Here is an 18,502-nt window from a genome sequence, read left to right on the forward strand (position 1 = left end):
CGTGCTTGCAATGCAAAGAATCACCATAAACATTTGAGAACTAGCCGTCTGAATGTCTTCTTTGCAGAAATGTCTACTCCAGTCCTTTGCTCATTTTTAACTGTTTTTTTTTTGGTTGTTATTGGATTGTAGCAGTTCTTTATATATTCTGGATATTAGCCCCCTACGTGGGGTTTGCAAATATTTTCTTCCATCCTGTGGGCTGCCTTTTCACTCTTGATAGTGTACTTTGAGTCGCAAAGCTTTAAAATTTTTCTGTTGCCCCCCGTGTCTTAAATCTCTTTTACTCTATAGGTTCTCCCTGGTCTTTTTCCCCCTCTCAATTTCAACTTAATTGTTAAAAGAAGCCTGGTCATTTGTCCTGTAAAGTTTCTGAGAGTCCAGGAGATTTTGCTAAGTGCATCCGTGGTGTCATTTCACTCATTCCTCTAACATCTACATTTTCTGCAAACTGGTACTTGGATCTAGAGCTGTGCTCAGATTCACGTTTGGTTTGTGGCAAGAATTCTTAACAGATGGCGCTGTATACTTTCACCAGGAAGCCCAAATGCAAATGCTTACAGGAAATGCTAAATACCACCGAGACATGCTGACAGGAAGATTTACAAGACTTAAAAAAACAGTGAAGTCATTTCCAGAGTTTAGGTGATCAGAGACGTCTCAGAAGAAATAATTCTAGAAATGGTCTTCGAATGATGGGAGAAAATTTTACTTAAGCAGGTGTAGTATTAGTGGGAAAACCACATATATAAGGTTGATAAAGCTGAATATGAACATTAAAAAGCAACTGTTCGTCTGGAATACTGTCCATGTGGAAGAATCAATGGGAAGGGAAGCCACTCCGGGGGTTCAGAGACAGGGAAGACAGGCTGCAGGCGGTGGCGGCAGGGGTCTGCCTCACCCTTCTGTGAAGGAGGACCACCCCTGCCGGCTCCCGGTCAACACGGCCGAGACTCAGAAAGCAGCGCAGAGCAAGGCAGGCAGGGCCGCCCTCGAGGTAATTCCATGTTTCAGCTACAGCGCCTTCATGTATATATTTTAAATGTTCCTAATGACTTACAGTTTTTGCATCATCAACTTTTCTGTTGTTTTTATTCTGGAGCAGGTGTACTTCCCTTTAATAAGAAAGTCTACAGTAAGTCTTCAGATATTTTTTCTTAAAAACATTCAGTGTTTATACGAAGGGAGAATAAATTAAATGTGTTCTGCCATACTTCAGAGCTGAGAGAAACGTTCTAATGTTAGCTGAAGGATCAAAGGATTTCATCCCTTGGTGGCCTCAAAAGAGTGAATAGATTTTTTTTCTAGTTTTCAAAGGAATACAGCAACGTGAAAAAACGGTCAATCTGCCAAGCTGAACTGGGCTTGGTGCCAAAAGGAGACCTCACTGTCCTCTTCTCGAGACATAGGTGCTTGTCCCGTGCATAGGGGAACTTTTTGAAAAAGAAAATCCCATAGTCTTTCTTTGAAATACTGACTTAAATAAAATGCTTGAATAAACACAGTTGAGACAGTATAAAAGCAGCACCTTACACTCTCAAGACAGATTACAGACAATACAGCTCTCCAACAGCATTCTGCCCATCTGCCTCTGAAATGCTTTTAAAGAAAACTGACACTTCAGAATATTTATAGGAGAGACAGTTTAATACATATTTGTTACACTGAATTGTAAAATGAATGCTGTGAAATGGCAATGTTTCAAAACTGCACTTCAAATGGGGAAGTAGTTCAAATAATTTGTATTTAAAAACTGAGTAAAGAATTCTTAAGGGCCACTAGAAGAGATGATCAAATTCTGTTAGTTACTATGCTTCCCTGAAATATTTTAAATTTGGAACCAATGAAAAATATGACTTGCTATGGAATGCAATTTTGAGAACTCTGTTTCCCAAACAGAAATGACTACAGCTATCATAGGAACATACTTATATCTTATGACATATCTTAATTTGTATTTGGTAAATCCTTGAGGACAGTATCACGTTGAAAATTCTGCTCAGTTTGTAAACAACACATAATAATCGTAACAGACAATTCACTTTTCTTTACAGCAATGCAAAGGGGCGAGCTGTCTTCTTATTTCAAGCGTCCGCCACCTTTGCTTGTTATGACAGAGTGTGCACTTGGGCAGCTCTTTCATGTGGCAGAGCAGAATAAGTTGCTCCAAGTATAGCTAAATGTTATTCTTTTCTTCAAGTGACTTTAATTATATCAACAAAGGAGTATATCTGAAAAAAAGTGTATCTGTTGAATCTTTCCTATAAAATATTCACAGTAGTGTTTTTTCTTTAAGTGGAATGTATAGTTCAACTCATGTATTTCAGAGAAAAACTAAAAAAATAACTGTTCAAGTCCTTTCTCGAGACTTTCTTGTTCTGTTTCTAAGTTCTCTAGAGGCAGGGAGAAAAGGGAATAAATTCAGTAAGTATTTAGGAGTCGAAATTAGATTTATGTCTGACTGCGTGTGAAGGATGGGAGGGGCAAAGAAAGAAAGGGTTCAAAGATGTTTCTGGGTTTCGACGAGCTGGGTGAAAAATCCTACTATGAAATAAGATCAAAAACCAACATTTGGGGGACGATGGTCTGGGATATGATGAATTCGAGATAACTGAGAACCACGTGCAGGTGCCTGGCAGCCACGTTGTACACAGGAGGCTCGGGAGAGTGGCCTGGGCAGCTAGGAGGGATCTGAGTCACCAGCACACACGGACGCTACAACCAAAGGGAGCGAGGAGAAGGCCAGTGCGTGAAGGAGGACCCCAGGGAGCCCAGCGCCTGCAGGGCAGGAGGAGGGAGCAGCACAAAGAAACCCGGGATAGCGTGGCTGCAGAGACCCCGAGAGAGTGTGCGGCACGTAAGTCTGCCCGTTGAGGTCCTGTGCTGACCTGTCTTCAGGCACTGAGCCAGAGACTCGCATACACGTCCTCCTCTAACTGGGGAAACAGATGGCCTCTATTTCACAGGTAACACAGGCTTCAGAGAATTCTGTTAGTTACTCCAGGAGACACAGGAACTGTGAAGCCTCCCCTACCTCAGGGACACTCTTCTCCCAGCGACAGTGCGGTCAAGCGGCCGTCCCAGTGGACAAGAGGCCCAGGGCCAGATCCTGGCTGGAGCAGAGTGACAGCAGGGACGGGACAGCCGGGGTGAGGGAGCTGGCGCCGCAGGAATGCGTGGAACCAGCCGTCCTCACCGCCTTGCCTCGCTACTTCTGATTCCGCACGGACACGCGGCTCCTGCCCGTCAGCGGCTTACTTTTCTCGTCCTGCTGCGCCACGTGGACGGCAGGAAGCCGGGTGTCCCTGTCCCCCCGCAGCTGCCAGCGCCCGCGTTCTGATCCTCCCCGACTCTGAAATGAGCGCTGTCATGTTACCTCGCCCTGCAGCCCCTCCCTCCTCCCTTCCAGTTCCGCGTAAAGCCCCCTAGTCTTCCTTTTTCCTCCTTCTCTGAATATCTTCACAGACTGCGCCTGAAGGAAAAAAACCCAAACTTTCTGCTCTGGACTTCCATATTCTGTTTATCTTTTGAATAGTCCATCACTAAGGGCCTTCTCCCTAATCATCTAGAAATACTGACTTTTTATTCTTTCAGAAGTCTTGGAAATGCAGGGGAGGATATAGCTCAAGTGGCAGAGCACATGCTTAGCATACATAAGGTCCTGGGTTCAATCTCCGGTGCCTCCTCTAAAAATAAATAAATAAGTAAACCTCCCTCCCTCCTCTCCCCCTCCCCTGTCGAAAAAAAAAATCCTGGAAATGAATGATGCCCCTGTTCACTCCGAGAACAGAGTCCTCTAGCTGCATAAAGGGCAGGGGACCGGCATTCCTCAGCAAGAGCAGTGTGTGGCTAGGCTGACAAGCTTATCTCCCTGATGTTAGAAAGGCAGGCGTACAGAGCCAGGGCCAGAGCCGCAGAGATACGTATGTGTACCTGGAATTTAACGGGGACAAGTAACAAAGAAGTTACTAATAATCTTTCCTAGAATCCTCTGAAAACAGTTCTCCGTTTTATCGCCCTTACGGTACAGAAGCGGCGGAGCTGGTAAAGATACACAGACGCACACCCCTTCTTCCAGAGACAGAACCGTGGCTTCCAGATGTGACCACGTGCAGCAGAACCTTTGAACTGGACACCACCAGCGACAACCCTCCCCACGCCTACCCTGCCAACACGGAAAACTGCTTCACAAGCTTCGTGGCCGCAAGTGGAGGCTGGATGATAGAACACCGGTCCCTGTGTCGAGAGAAGAAAGAAAATCTGGAGCTGTCCCCGCACCCCCTGCTCAAAGAGGCACAACTGTAATGGAGCAGTCTGGGAAACTGGAGTACCTTCTCGCCTGCCCTTTGAGTCGCCCTGCTTCTCTCAAGGCCCCTGCTCCCCGGGCTTGTGGGAGCTACCACCGCTGGCCGCCTTCGTCACACCAGGAAAACGGACGTCTGCTCCCTGCTTGCAGACACCTCCACTCTCACTGCACACCTCAGGCCTCGAGACACTGCCCTGCATTTGCCAGGTGGCCTCTCACTTTCTTCAAAATTTGTTAAGCCTTGCTTTAAACCTCATTCTCTCCTGTGAGGCACAGAATTTCTCATTGCTCTTTTAGGCCTGACTAGCCTGTTCCATCTTTCAAACTCATCCTATTAGAACTGACCTCACTGTTTGATTTCCCCAGTTTACATGATGCTGGCTGAATTTCATCAAAGGTGACAGAGAAGAAACAACTAGGATGGCAAGGAAAACACTGGGAGGAACTATGGGGTCACGGCTGCCACGAGAAACACCACTGGGGTCACACAGGCTGGACTGGGACCTAGACGGAGTAGTGTCCACAGAGGACGGGCCAGGCTGAAGCTGGCTGAAGAATGAGTGGAAGACCAAGAAGTGGACACGACACAAAACAAAGGGTTTGGCTGTGAAAAGGGGTCAGAAAAGTAGGAGCCGGCTGGCAGGAGATGTGGGGTCAGAGAAAGAATCTTTTTCCTTAAAAATGGGAGAACATTTACTGAGTTTACGTAAGACAGGGATGAGGCAGTGGAGAAAGACGGTGACGTGGGAGGGAGCAGCACGGCAGCAGGGGCCTGGAGAAGACGCTGCGGAGCTGGAGCAGGCGGGCTGGACGTGGGCGCCGCAGAGCCCTTTTTTCCTTTACGTAAAGAGAAAACTGCCTGAAAGTTTGTTAAATTCTTTGCTGCACAGGATATACTTCACTATAAATGTTACCAATTTTGATAATTATCTTCATGATTCTGAGCACAGACTACATGGTATTAAGATACAATCTTGTAATCAATAGTAGGGAAGTGCAGTTTGAAAAATTGTTTTCTGTTCAGTTCTGCCATGATTAGACTTATTTACTTCAATTAAGTGGCAGCATTTTATAGGTAATGTAGTTTGAAATAAGTGTACACCATATAACGTGGTATTACACTGAGTAACTTCAATTACATAATATCTAGTTCAGGAAAAGGAAGAGCATTCTATATAATTTCTATATAATAGTTGCAAATCATAAAGTATCAAGCTGATAACATTTTTGGTCACTAGGAGGCAGAAATTTCATTTTTACCTTAGAAATAGTTGACATCAAAAGAAAAATGTTTTAATGAAAAAGAAGTAACAATTACACGATAATCTCATGGTTTTATTTGGACAGTGGTAACGGTTGATACAGTCTTTCTAAAACTTACAAAAGCATCACCGCTAAGCGGATTTCACTGCTGAGAAAGTAACACCAACTAGTCCTAACTTGGAAGAGGATCAATAAAAATTACTTACAAGTTTTAATGGGAAAATATTTTTATTTGTTTTCTTTGGGGGGAGTAGGTAATTAGGTTTATTTACTTATTTATTTTTAATGGAGGCACTGGGGATTGAACCCAGGACCCTGTGCACGCTAGGCACGCGCTCTACCACTGAGCTATACCCTCCCCTTAACTGGAAAATATTTTGAAAAACGTGCAGTCTTCCTACTTTCAATAGAGAAAGGCTAACTAAAGTTACATAACAAAAATGATCAGGGGCTCAGAGAAACGGACGAGGATGACTGTCACTAGCGATACTAGTCAGTCACTTTTAGACAAGCGCCTGCTCTGTGCTGGAGAGCGTTTTAGGCAACACGCTACCGGCAGCTAGAGATACAGAAATGACCGCACACGTTCTTCCTCTCGGAGGATTTGTGGCTGAATTAGAAGATGCGAGAGACGGTGCAGTGTAGCAGAACTAAAAAGATGAGAAAGAACAAGGCCTGTGTCCCAGGGTCTCAGCTCGCTCTCCCGGGGTGGGGGAGCCGGGACAGGCAGTGGCGGAGGGTGTCCCAGAGGGCTGTGCAGGCGCAGGCAGCACTCAAGGCCCCGCTCCCAGCTCCCAGCTCCCAGCTCGGGGGAGGGTACTACCGGCCAGGAGGCTGCGGGAGGATGTCTTTGCAGAAGCGAGGCAAGTGTCTGAGGTCTTTGCAAATGGTCCCTCTTGTAAGTACCACAGATTAAGCTCTTCTCCCAGATACTGCCTCCTTAAAATGGTTTAAACTTTCTCTTTTCAGCATTCATTTTATGAATTTGCCTTTAAAGTAATATTTAAAAGACTTTCTAAATTATATTTATTTCATTACTATATTAATATATAAATATAACACATGTGAATATATTTATTAGTGGTGTAAATATTAATATATTTATTACATATACCCGTGTTAGTGCTTTACACCAACGCTGAATTAACCCACTGCTGCTTCTAATATTTTGCCATTAGGTCAGAATTATTATAGACTCTCCCTGCCTTCCTTACTTTAGGGGGAAAAATCAACGATGAAACAATGGAGTTATATCCACGGACACTACCCAAGTTTTCACAACTGTAAACAGAGTATCTTTCTTAAAACCCCAAAATGCTTTCAGAAAAGCATTTGTAAGGAAAGGACATCTCAAAGCCACGCTTCAATTTAAGTATCACCATTTGGGATTTAAATATTACACATAAAATCCACTTTTAAGTGCCGAGTTAATGACCATTTCCTAAAATCTTTAATTATGATTTAGAAGGTATTATTCATTTTAATTTAGAAGTTCCCTAATGAGAGGCCAAGGTCCAGTTAATATGAAACCCTATGAAAACACAGACCAATGATAATATTACCAATTATAAGCGTACAATGTGCCAGACACACAGTAACAAGCAAGCGGACTAGCTCGCCCGAGGTCACCAGCTACCTGCCAGAGCTGGGGAGCCAAACCAGGCTTAAAGCTATGCTCCTGACATGGTCTTTGGGGCTGGTACCAGATACCATGAATGTTAAAAACATCTTACTTATTAAGCCCTTGGCCATCGTCATGCAGGGATCACTAGCTTGTTTTAAAGGTGACGAAAGTGAGGAAGGCCAGTGCCTCCTCAGGTCATAAACCAGGAAAACTGTGAATGTATGTCTGTTGGCCCCAAACACACTCTCTTCTTCATACGCACAGACCACCTCCCTGTAATCCCCACTTGAACAGTTAAGAAGTTTTTTAACCTCTTAAAAGTAGACAGGTTTGGTGCTGACCAAGGAGGCCGGCGAGGGCGGGTGGGACGGTGTGAAGACAGGCAGCTCAGCACGAGGAACTAGCATCGCAGAACGGACTCGAGGGCTGCGAGTCCACCGGACTCCGACCCCTGGCGAGTGGGCAGGACTTGACGCTTCTCCCCCATAAGCAGCTGGTCAGTGCCAACTCCACGGAGCTCAGACGCCAAAGCTCTTTCACTGTCTTCCTCCTATTTTGCTTTCCTTTTCTATGGAGTGTTATGTGATATAAATATTCTCATTTTGAAGCTAATGTTCACATACAAAGGTTAAAAAAAAGTAATGTGATTTGAGAATGCTGTAAATCTCTCAAGGAGAAGTGTAACAACTCTTCTCTATTCAACAGCAGGGAGTGAGCTAGGAAACCGCCTCTGCTGTTAATCCTCCAGCTCCTCCCATAGCCAACAGGAAGCAACATTATCTGCCATTAGTTTATCACAACTGTGGGCGAATACTTTTCGATACTTGTCACAGACTGGTCCTTACATAAAAAGGACCCATGGAGGTCCTTCGCCTATTTGTATGAGCATTTTCAAACGACACCTCCTAAGTGACATTTGGCTCAAATAGGTATGAGAGTAAAGCTAAAAACACTTATGAATTGCATTCACCAACTGCATCTAGCCTCGGGCAGGCGACCTGACCTCCTGGTGCCTCGGGTAATTCGTCTATAAACAGGGTACGAGATAACGGCACCTCCCGCGTAGGACTCCTGCGAGCAGGAAAGGTGTCAGCGTGCGCACAGGGCCCCCAGGGCGAGGGCCTGAGTGCACAGCGGGCTCTGGAAGCGGCCTGGCGCAGCCCCCGCACCCACTGAGGGCTCTTCCTCGGCTCCGCCCTGCTCGCCGCCCTCCCTTAAAGTGAGGTGCTCCGTCCAGGGCCCCTGGTGTCCCCGCTCTACACAGGCTTCCCAAGCCGCTCAGGGAGGACAGCGTCATAAAATCCGAACCCGGCACGTCCTCCACCGGGCACGGCCCCTCCCGACCCCACAGGCACGGCCTCCTTCCCGCGCCCCGGAGCCTCCGTGACCCACACAGTCATCACTGAGCTGCTCAGGCCAGAGTGCTGGGCCTCATCCCGGACCCCTTTCCCCTCCCTCACACGCAGTCTAACCCAGCCCGTCCATTCTGTCACCAAGACGCCAGTCAAGTTCACACCCTGCTCTCTGTCCCACGACCCCTGCTCTGGCACATCCCCCGCTGGGGCTGCAAAACCTCCCACTGCCTCGGGTCAATCACCCCCTCAGCCACTCCCCGCCCTCCCCCAGAGGGGTCTTCTCATCGGATCTGCCACTTTCCTACAACTCTCTGACGGCAGCCTACTGCTCTCAGACGAGGTCAAGGTCCTGCAAAGTCACGCAGATTTAGGTTCTGCTCACCTCTCTGGCCCAAGTCCAAACACCCTTGGCAGCCCCTCCGCACATCTGTGTTCTCACACCTGCACGCTGGCCTCCGCACCATCTGTCCCGACCCTGCCGGCCTCCACGCCTCTGCCCCGACCCCACTCCTCCACTGCGCTCAGCCCAGCCCCCCCGGAGGGTGTGGCGCCCTCCGGCCCTCCGACGGGGGTGACCCCTGTCTCCCACTGCAGTGCTAACTCCAGACCTTCACTCTTCCAACCTCCGGACAAACCTGCTACTCTGAGGCGAATGCCACCGAGCCAGCCCGCCTCCTGCTTCCTCTGTGGTTGGTCCTCGACCACGCCGCCCGCGCTGTAGCTTTCAGTCCCAAAGACCGGCCCCTGCTTCACTGTCTTTCTCTCACCTCAACATCATCGTCCCAGGCGATCTCAGCACACAGGACGACACTGTCCCTTAGCCCTGTGGTCACACACATGACATCAGTGCTCCAGCCATCTAATCCACAGCCACACCCTGAACCGGAAAGCACCTGGAGCTGCTTCACCTGCGACCTCATCAGGGCAGATGTCCTGCTCTCAACCTCACAGGGTCTCCCGCTCACTCGTGGGTTCACAGCTCACCTGCTCCCAGCCCCCCTCTCCCTCCTTCCCGCTTTCTTCTTTCACCTCTCTTCCTATTTTACTTTCTTTTCTATGATCTTGCTTAGACACCAAGGCTCATTACTTAAAACTTCTTACACTTTAAAGTAGAAATGTTGCTCTCAACATTAACTCCCACAGCCGTTCTTCCACCCGTGTGTCCTGCAGAACCCTAACCCCATACAGCCGAACGGCATTCCTGTTCCCGCTAGAGGCCGTGGGGAACCACTGCACAGCTGCACCGACGGGCTGACGGCTCTTTCGTGACCTACACTGTCTTCTGGCCCCTCAAGGCTTCCCAGAAACCTTCCCGTGTTCCCCTGTCAGCTCTTGTTACTGACCACAGAAGCTGCCCCAGGCCTTCTCCTTCTCCACCCTCCTACTTTGTAAAGAAAATCAAAGTGACCCTCCGAACCCGCCTCAGCTTACCACTAACTCCGCCAGCATGGGCACTGGACACCCACATGCTCATCCTTCCCCACGGGTACCAGGCAAGTGCTCTCCACCTGAGGACGCGCCCTCCACCTGTGCTCCGGGGACAGCCCTCTCTCGCACGTTTCCCGGAACTCTGTCCTGCTCTCTGGTGTTTCCACCTCTCCCTCCCAGAGCGAGGGACAGCCCAAGCCCCTTCTCCACCATAAACCAATGTCCCCGGCCTTCTGCCCTGCCCCCGAGACTGCCCTCTAGGCCCTCGTGGTCCCCCTCCCCCGCCCCGCGGCATCTCCTGCTGTCCCCGCTCCCTCCCACGTTCTGCAGTTTGGCTTCAGAACCCGCCCCTCACTACGCCTGCCCTTGCCCACACGTCTAAAGCTCTGCTGCTCACCTAATGCGCGTGTCTCAGTTGGCTGACGCGACCCCTGGTTTCCTTGGCAGCTCCCTCCCTCCCCGGGGCCCCTTGGACGCTGGGGCCCGCTCCCCTCTCCTCTGCTGGGACTCTCAAGGGCACCCCTTCTGCCCTGCTCCCGCAGGTGCTGGTGCTCCTGTGCACTGTGTCTGAGGCTTTCTCGTCTTACCTTAGATGCCCCACCTTGCTCCTTGTCTTCAGGCTTTAATTAAAATCAGTGTTTAAATAATTTATCTGTAATTGTTCAAAGGGTTTGAGAAGGGTACTTGCAACGTAGTGAGCATTTTATTATGCTTTAAAACACCTCGTAAGCAACACAGCATCACAACATTCTCTGTGTAGACTCTCCAACACGCAGTTGCAAACCTCATAACCTAATTCCTTAATAGTAATATTTTGGTTAAAGAAAACACAAGCAGAAATTTAACATGAAATCAAAATTACCTTTATCGCCAAGGTCTCTGAAAAACGTTGACCCACAACCAGCTCTTCTGATTCCCGCCAGGACGTCCTCGATGTCCTTTGAATACACATATTAACACCTTTCAATTTAACTTATGGAAGCTTGTTTTCTACCTTAAAAAGAAGGAAAGAAAAGCAGACCCCTCATCGCTTACCTTATCTGTCAGCTTCTTGACTGAAGTTTTACCTGCAGCAAAGGAGGAACATCACTCAGCACCCAGCACTGGTAAAACTCAACGCCCAGCAAGAAAGAAAATCACTTAAAAGACGAAGAGGGCAAACAACTAGATATTTATGAGAAATAGAAGTTTGGCAAATTTAGCTAATATCTGTAAACGAAAGTTATGAGCCAGAGAATTCTAAGTCCACTCCACACCCCCCCCAAAGACCCACACACACCCCCACCCCCCCCCCACACACACACAGACCCCCCCCACACACGGTAGTCGATCTACAGCCTATTTTCAGTTCCACAACTCCCTTCCAGACATATGAAGCCTTAGAATCACCTTTGACTCATCTCAGCTAAGATAAACAAATTTGCACCAAACATAATTTCTTCCTTCACATGATTATTAAAATCTGTCTCTTTCTGATTTCACTGATTAAAAGAAATGCACATTCAAGCTTTAGAAAGCTACCTTTTTAGAACTCCGAGAAGTCCTTGAGCTTTCAGCTCTCCAGTCAGATTTAAAAGGCTAGCCAGCAGGCCTGTTCATTCTAAAGTCATGTTGCTTCTAAGAGTTTCCCTCTGGGTAACGGAGGTTAAAGTTCTGTCAGGCTTCCGGACATCTTCTTTACGCTGATGTTTCCTTTCATCTACTGTAATTCTAAAACAATCACCTGCTTCTTTTGCTGAGACTTATTCTGAAGATAGCCTCAGGCCATTTTACACATTCAGAACAACACTGGAAAATACTTTGTTTATTTTGTTTCTTAGGTAAGCCATGTGCATCACAAACTTCCCTTCTTGCTTTCAAAATTATCTTATCCATAAAGTTCCTTCAGTATAATTACATGTTCTAAGAAAATTCAGGTGACAAGTTAAAAAAAAAAGGATACTTTAAAATGTGCGTTTTTCGCAGTTTGGGGTGCTTAAACTTGGCCTATAGACCTACGAGGGACAAATTCTATTATTTATTGTAAATACATCCCCAAGATTTTATTTTTGCATTATTAATCAAACATTAGTTGTGAATATGACTGTATAATTTTTAGAAGCATCTATGACATGTTTATAACCTTCAGAGTTGCTATTTTGGGATAATTATTCGTCACTGATAAACCATTACGTGCTATGCAATGACAAGTGACCCCAGATTCTAATGTCAGGAGCTATTACAACATGAGATCATCAAACAGATAAAAGCTACTGTTTAATTTACAAATCTAAGTGTCTGTGTGAATGTGTGTATAGGAATATGTAGTAATAGAATGCTGATAAACTTCAGAAGGCTGTATTTTACCTATCTTTGCATTTCCTATCAACTTGAAAAATTAACCGATCATGATTCACATGCGTTATATTGCTTTTCTTGAAGTTATGTCACAAATTATACATTACCAAACATGCTTTTATTTTTAGACAATCAGGGCTAGTCTCATCGGTTTCCTACAGAGAGACTAACCCTTACACGCAGCTGAGACACACTCTAGGAAGTAGTAACTGACGACCCCACAGGAACATCTTGTGGTCAATACGGACAATTTTTCAGAAATAAGATTTTTTAAGGGGTCTTATATCTGCTTCAGAGCTAGATCTGGTCTTTCAAAAATCTTTGGGCTTAAAAAAACCCTTCTACTTGAAACTGAGTGAGGAAGAGATGCAGGAGAAGTCTGGATGCCAAACAGCTAAGCCAATAAAATTCAATACCATGTGAACGAAAGGCAACAATAAAGTCACCAACTGGCAATGTGACACAGAACCCCGTAGGAACCAACCTGAAACCTACTGAGGCCGACTCCATGTGTGTGGTGATGAGTACTGAAACGCTCATTCAATGAATAACTGAGTAAAAGATCAGAAGATCCCAGAACGTCCTCTCATTCAGACCCCTGCGGCTTCGTGGCTCGGAGAGTACAGTCCCCACTTCACAAGCAAGCAAGGCCCTGTGACGGCAACAGGCACCGGTCACGGTGCGGCGCTGGAGGATTTCTTTTCTCTCGCAGATCTTTCAAAATCTGGTGAAAAGCAGGCATCAGACGCCCTGTGCTCCATCAGAGCAGCAGCGGATCCTGCGGACCGCAGTCAGCCCTGGGAGCGCCGAGCACGACGGTCACAGAGGCAGTCGGCTGCTCCTGATAGTAACTCGGAACGCTAATAACACTGCTTACTTCACGCTGACTCCAGGTTCTGCTTGGTACTTGTGTGTGCATGTGGTCATCAAAGATGGAGAAACCATGTGCTTAGTGAGCCTGTCTGGCGAAAGGCTTTCAAAATGGAATCGATAATTAGAAAATGATAAAAAGTTGTATCTTTGCTGATAAAAAGTTTGCGGGACATTCTCTGACTAAAACTCATTTTTAGGTTAAAAAGAAGGATGAGGCAGAGCGACTAGGAGAACACAGTCTCTCTCACTTCCTTCCTCCCGTGTCCACAGACTTCTCCCCGAGGAGGAGAATGCTCGGGGCTGTCTCGGAGCCTCTCCCCAGGCGGGCCTGTTCACACCCTTCGTCTGCGGGCTGCTCCATGAGGGGACCAGAGCATCAGCCCAGAGTCCAGTCTGCTCTGCCGCCGGAGGAGCACGACCCTGTCCACCTGACCACAGCGACGACACAAGGACACACTGAACAGATGTAGATATATGGGTGTGTTTTTTGGCAGTCTTCCCCCTACTTTTTAAAAATTGAGGTACAGTTGATGTACAATGTAGTATTAGTCTCGGGTGTACAAGGTGGTGCTGAATAACTTCTACAGATTATGCTCCATTCGGTTACTGTAAAACATGGGCTGTGTTCCCTGTGCTGTACAACGCGTCCCTGTAGCTGATTTATTTCATACGCAGTCGTTTGGGCCTCCTCCCCTCCTCCTCCTTCTCTCTCCCCACAGGTAACCACTAGTTTGCTTTCTGTATCCGTGAGGCTGTTCCTTTTTGGTTTTATTCATTCGTTTATTTTTTAGATTCCACATGTAGATGGTAACATACAGTACTTGTCTTTCTGTCTTCACTTACACTTCACTAAGCATAACTCCCTCTGGGTCCGACCATATTATTACAAATGGCAACATTTCTTTTCTTTGGCTGAGTAGTATCCCACCGTGTGTGGGCATATAAACCACATCTTCCTTATTCCTTCATCTGCTGATGGACATTTAGGCCGCTAAACAATGTTGCTATGAATGCTGCGGTGCATGTATCTTTTCAAATTAGTGTTTTTATTTTCTTTGTATAAATACTCAGGAATGGAACTGCTGGCTCAAGTGGTAGTTCCATTTTTATTTTTTTGGAGTACTCCATACTGTTTCCCAGCGTCTGCATCAATCTACATCCCCACCAACGATGTATGAGGGTTCCTTTTTCTCCACATCCTCACCACCATCTGCTATCCGTGTTCTTTTTGATGACAGCCATGCTGCCGGGCGGGAGGCGACAACCCACTGTGACTCTGGTCTGCGTTTCTCTGACCCTCAGCGAGGCTGCGCGTCTTTTCACGCACCTCTGGCCGTCTGTGTGCGTCTTCTCTGGAAACACGTCTACTCAGGTCTCCTGCCCACTTTTTCACTGGGTTGCTTGTTTTCTTGATACTGAGTTGCATGAGCTGCTTATATATTTTGGACATTAACCGTTAGCAGTCATATCATTTGCAAATAGTTTCACAAACATAAAAACCTAATTTTCATTTATATTTATGCTCTCATATAAAAAATAACAGAATGGGGGAAAAACTAACAGCAAAAAAGGCAGATCCAGAGTTGAGGCTATAGCGCTTTGTTGTGTGAGCATGAGGATGGAGACACACTGTGGCTCTTCTTGGCAGGGAAGGTATAAATTTTCAAGCACTTTGAAGGAATTTTGGCTCAGGAGTAGAATGTTTTAAAAGGTCTCCACCTATTCTGGAGATTCCACTGTGTGCTTTTCACTGTTTACAGAGGATTCTGAAGTAAAAATCGGGAACAGGCACATCTTGTTACAGGCAAACAGCCATTTTAATACTTAAAATAAGTAAAACTGCATTAATACTTATAAAGCGTTGTTCCAGGTCAAATAAATCTTTGCCTGTAGCCCAAATAAAGTTACTGGATAATCATAATTACACAAACATTGCTAATGGTATCTAATTCAATTTCATTTTGCTGGAGGCAAATGGACTTTCAACACATAAAAATTAACAGTGGAGACATTTATATCATTTCATATCTTTTGCATGAACACATGGAACAACTTGGCATCAATATTAGAATTAGCATAAAAGCTGATTATTCCAGTACTTGCTTGAATTCAGTCACAGCTCTTCTGGAAATCAAGGCAGAAAACAGCACATGAGCAGAGCAACGAAGCTCCCGAATGTCACTAATGAAACTGGTGACTGCAGGAAAAAAGGGTAAATTCCATGATGCTATTTTCCCTCAACAAAGCATATGGCTGCTTTATTTCTGCTGTAATATTTAATAGTGAGAGCAAGAGACAGCCTCTGGTATTTCCCCTAGAGAAACACAAATGCGATCCCCTAAAATGTCTAGAACTGGCCTCCTTGTCAGCTTTGCTAAGTAGGGTCTTGAAATACGTTCACATCATTTCTGAATAGAAAAAAAAGTGACTTTCTTTTTTGTGACCTTAAGCATTGTGAAATATTAAGAACAATCTACATAAACTATTTATTTCCAGTTTAAAAACTGATATAAAGGGGGACAGACAGGAGCTAGGAAACTAAACACTGGGAAGAGGTGGGGCAGGGAAGCTCCTCCAGGTAGAGCCGGGTTAAGCTGGGGCCCGCGGACCACACGCAGCGCGACGCAGCAGAGGCCGCGAGCACACAGTCAGATGACGGGTTTCGTACAGAGGCGCCGCGCCCTGTGACCCTGACAACTCACCTGCTAGTTCCAGCAGCTCTGTTACCTTGGATGCTTTGGGGTCTTCTACCAGATAATCACGTCTCTGAACAAAGATGACCCTGCTTTCCTTTTTAACTCTGCAGGTGTCATTTTGTTTCCTTGCCTTTCACACAGGCCGGTGCTTCCGGCACCTTGTGGACCGCGCGTGGCGAGAGCGGACAGTCCCGCCTGCCTCCCGATGTCAGAGGCACGACCTCGCACCTTTTACTGCTAAGACGACGCAGCAAATGACTGTAGGTCCGTGCGGCCTTTGAGCATCCAGCCTCAAAAGCGCCTGCTGTCACATGGGTGCGCCCGCCTCAGCTGAGGGGAGCGGACACGCTCGGCCTCTTGGTGGGGAGAGAGGAAGGCCTGGAAGGGCGCCCGGGGCCAGAAACGCTGCTGCAGCCGCCTTCGGAACCGTCCCCTGCCAGCGCACCTCAGCTGACGGACCCCTTGTGTAGAACACGCTCCCTTTTGTCTTCACTTAAGGAAATTCACCATCTTAACCAAGCAAAGCGAGTCACAGGAATTTTTTGGTTTCCCAGGGCATATAAAACTTATTTTTATACCATACTGTAACTGATGCAGTGTGCAACAGCATTATGTCTAAAAATGTACATACTTTAATTAAAAATACTTCACTGCTAAAAATGCTAACCTTCATCTGACAATGCAGGGTTGCAACAAACTGTCCATGTGCAGAAAGCACAGTGTCTGTGCAGCGCAGTGAAATGAGGTCTGTCTGTACTTCAGTTCAAAAATAGCTGGAGACTATCCCACTGTGTGAATATACTGTATTTGGTTGATCCACTCACCACTGGCAGACATTTCTCTGGCCATTATGAATAGTGTTGCTATGAACATCCATGCGCACGCTTTTGCGGGGACTGTGTTTTCGCTTCTCTTGGCTTTACACCTAGGAGTGGAGCTGCTGGGTCACACGGTAATTCTTTGTTCATCATTTTGAGGAACTACCAGTGTTCTCCACAGTATTTGTACCATTTTACATTCCCACCAGAAATGTATGAGGGTTCCGATTTCAGCACATCCACACCAGCATTTTGAATGTTTGTCAAAGACTGGTATTTAAACATAAGAAATCTGAAGCATTAACTTGAAAATATAGGAAATTCTGAACAACCTGAAATCACAATGGATGATTTCAGGCAGGGTCTTGTCTCTGAGGTTCCCCCACCCGGAAGGCATAGCAAAGAATCCATTTCAAACACAACCAATAAACTGGCACTAAGCACTGGCTGTACAGTCAGCTTCAAAAGTGTAAAACAGAGTAAGACGCTTATTTAAAATGTAAGTTTTATCAGAGCGGGGATGTAACTGAGCCTAAGCCTTGTTCTCTCTTTTGGAAGAAAACCTATAGCAGCGACTCCATAAAGCTCTTGGTCACATGGTGTCAGCTAGAAAGCAAAGACGCAAATGCTTTAGGAAAATCATCCCCAAGCTTTTCACTGAAAAAGAGAGAGGTTGGTGCAAAGACTTCTTTAGGCAAGCAATCTTCTCACCTTTGGAACAGCCGAGCACCCCAGCCCCCGGCCCTTCCCTCTGCTCCAACAGCTACTGCTCACAGAAGTCTAGGTTCCAAAAGACAAAGGGGATGACATCGGAAAGCAATTCTGAAAGAGTGACAAAGTGACAAACCATGCACCACAGGGAGCGCAGGAGGTCCGGGGGGTCGAGAGCCTGGGAGGAACGGAATGCCAGAGAGCGGAGGCTCACGAGGTCAAGAACAGGTGCGCCGAGTGAGAGGGGACAGGAAAGGTGGGGAGACAGGCTGCTACCAGAGCGTGGGACGCTGCACTGGTGACGGGCTTGGGAGGTGAGCGGTGAGAATGAAGGTCACTACAGCTGAGAACTAAGGAGCTGTAAGGCTAACGCAATTTAGTAAAAACTAGCACCAAAACTTGGAAATCAATGGAAAAGAACTTAAATGAGGGACATTGGTGTTTCGGCTAGATAACCTAATTCTCAAAGGAGTGCATTTTTGAGGTTTTTGGCGTGTGCAGTAGGAGCCCAAGGACGACCCCGCTCTCCTCCAAACCTGGCAGATAACAAAGGCGAACAGGCAGCCAGCACGCTGGAAAGAGGCCTGGGGACATGGCTTAAGCAAGCCCCATCGATTACTATTAATAAAGTACATTATCTGCAGAAGTCCAGAAAGATAAATACCAGGCAGAAGTGAGTTTAGGAGCTAATAAATCTCAGACTGTTTTCTCTCTTTCTGTTTATACGTGAAGATCACGGGTCACTGCGCTGGCTCTGTCTTCCCCCGTTTTGCTGTTCATCATGATCCGCAGGAATGCAACCAACATTCTTCTTCCTCCTGCCCGCGATGACAAGTGGAGGTGAAGCACATCATATGCATAAAGGACTATTATTCAGCCTTCAGAATTACTCAAGTCTTGATTTCGCTAAATGCTTTCTGATAGAGTTTAATTGCATTCCAATGAATAACACAGTGGAAACATTATAAGAACCTAAATTGGTCGACTCAAGAGCTGCATAAAAACAACAATGAAGCAGAGAAAAAGCCATGTAAACTCTGAACTTCATTAGGACAGCTTGGGCCTATGGCTACAACAAGGCAGAGCGAAGC

General features: G+C 46.5%; 1 protein-coding gene across 1 annotated transcript in view; it reads right to left on the reverse strand.

Annotated features, from left to right (window-relative positions):
- MICU2 (mitochondrial calcium uptake 2) overlaps positions 1–18,502 on the reverse strand; it is a 69,782-nt gene that overhangs the window by 21,574 nt on the left and 29,706 nt on the right. The window contains exons 3-4 of the mRNA XM_072975994.1: positions 11,012–11,043; positions 10,839–10,914 (exon numbers count right to left, since the gene is read on the reverse strand). Of these exons, the coding sequence (XP_072832095.1) occupies positions 10,839–10,914; positions 11,012–11,043 (108 nt within the window). The remainder of the gene's footprint in view (positions 1–10,838; positions 10,915–11,011; positions 11,044–18,502) is intronic.

Source organism: Vicugna pacos, chromosome 14, assembly GCF_048564905.1.
Source record: "Vicugna pacos chromosome 14, VicPac4, whole genome shotgun sequence".
Classification (NCBI taxonomy): domain Eukaryota; kingdom Metazoa; phylum Chordata; class Mammalia; order Artiodactyla; family Camelidae; genus Vicugna; species Vicugna pacos.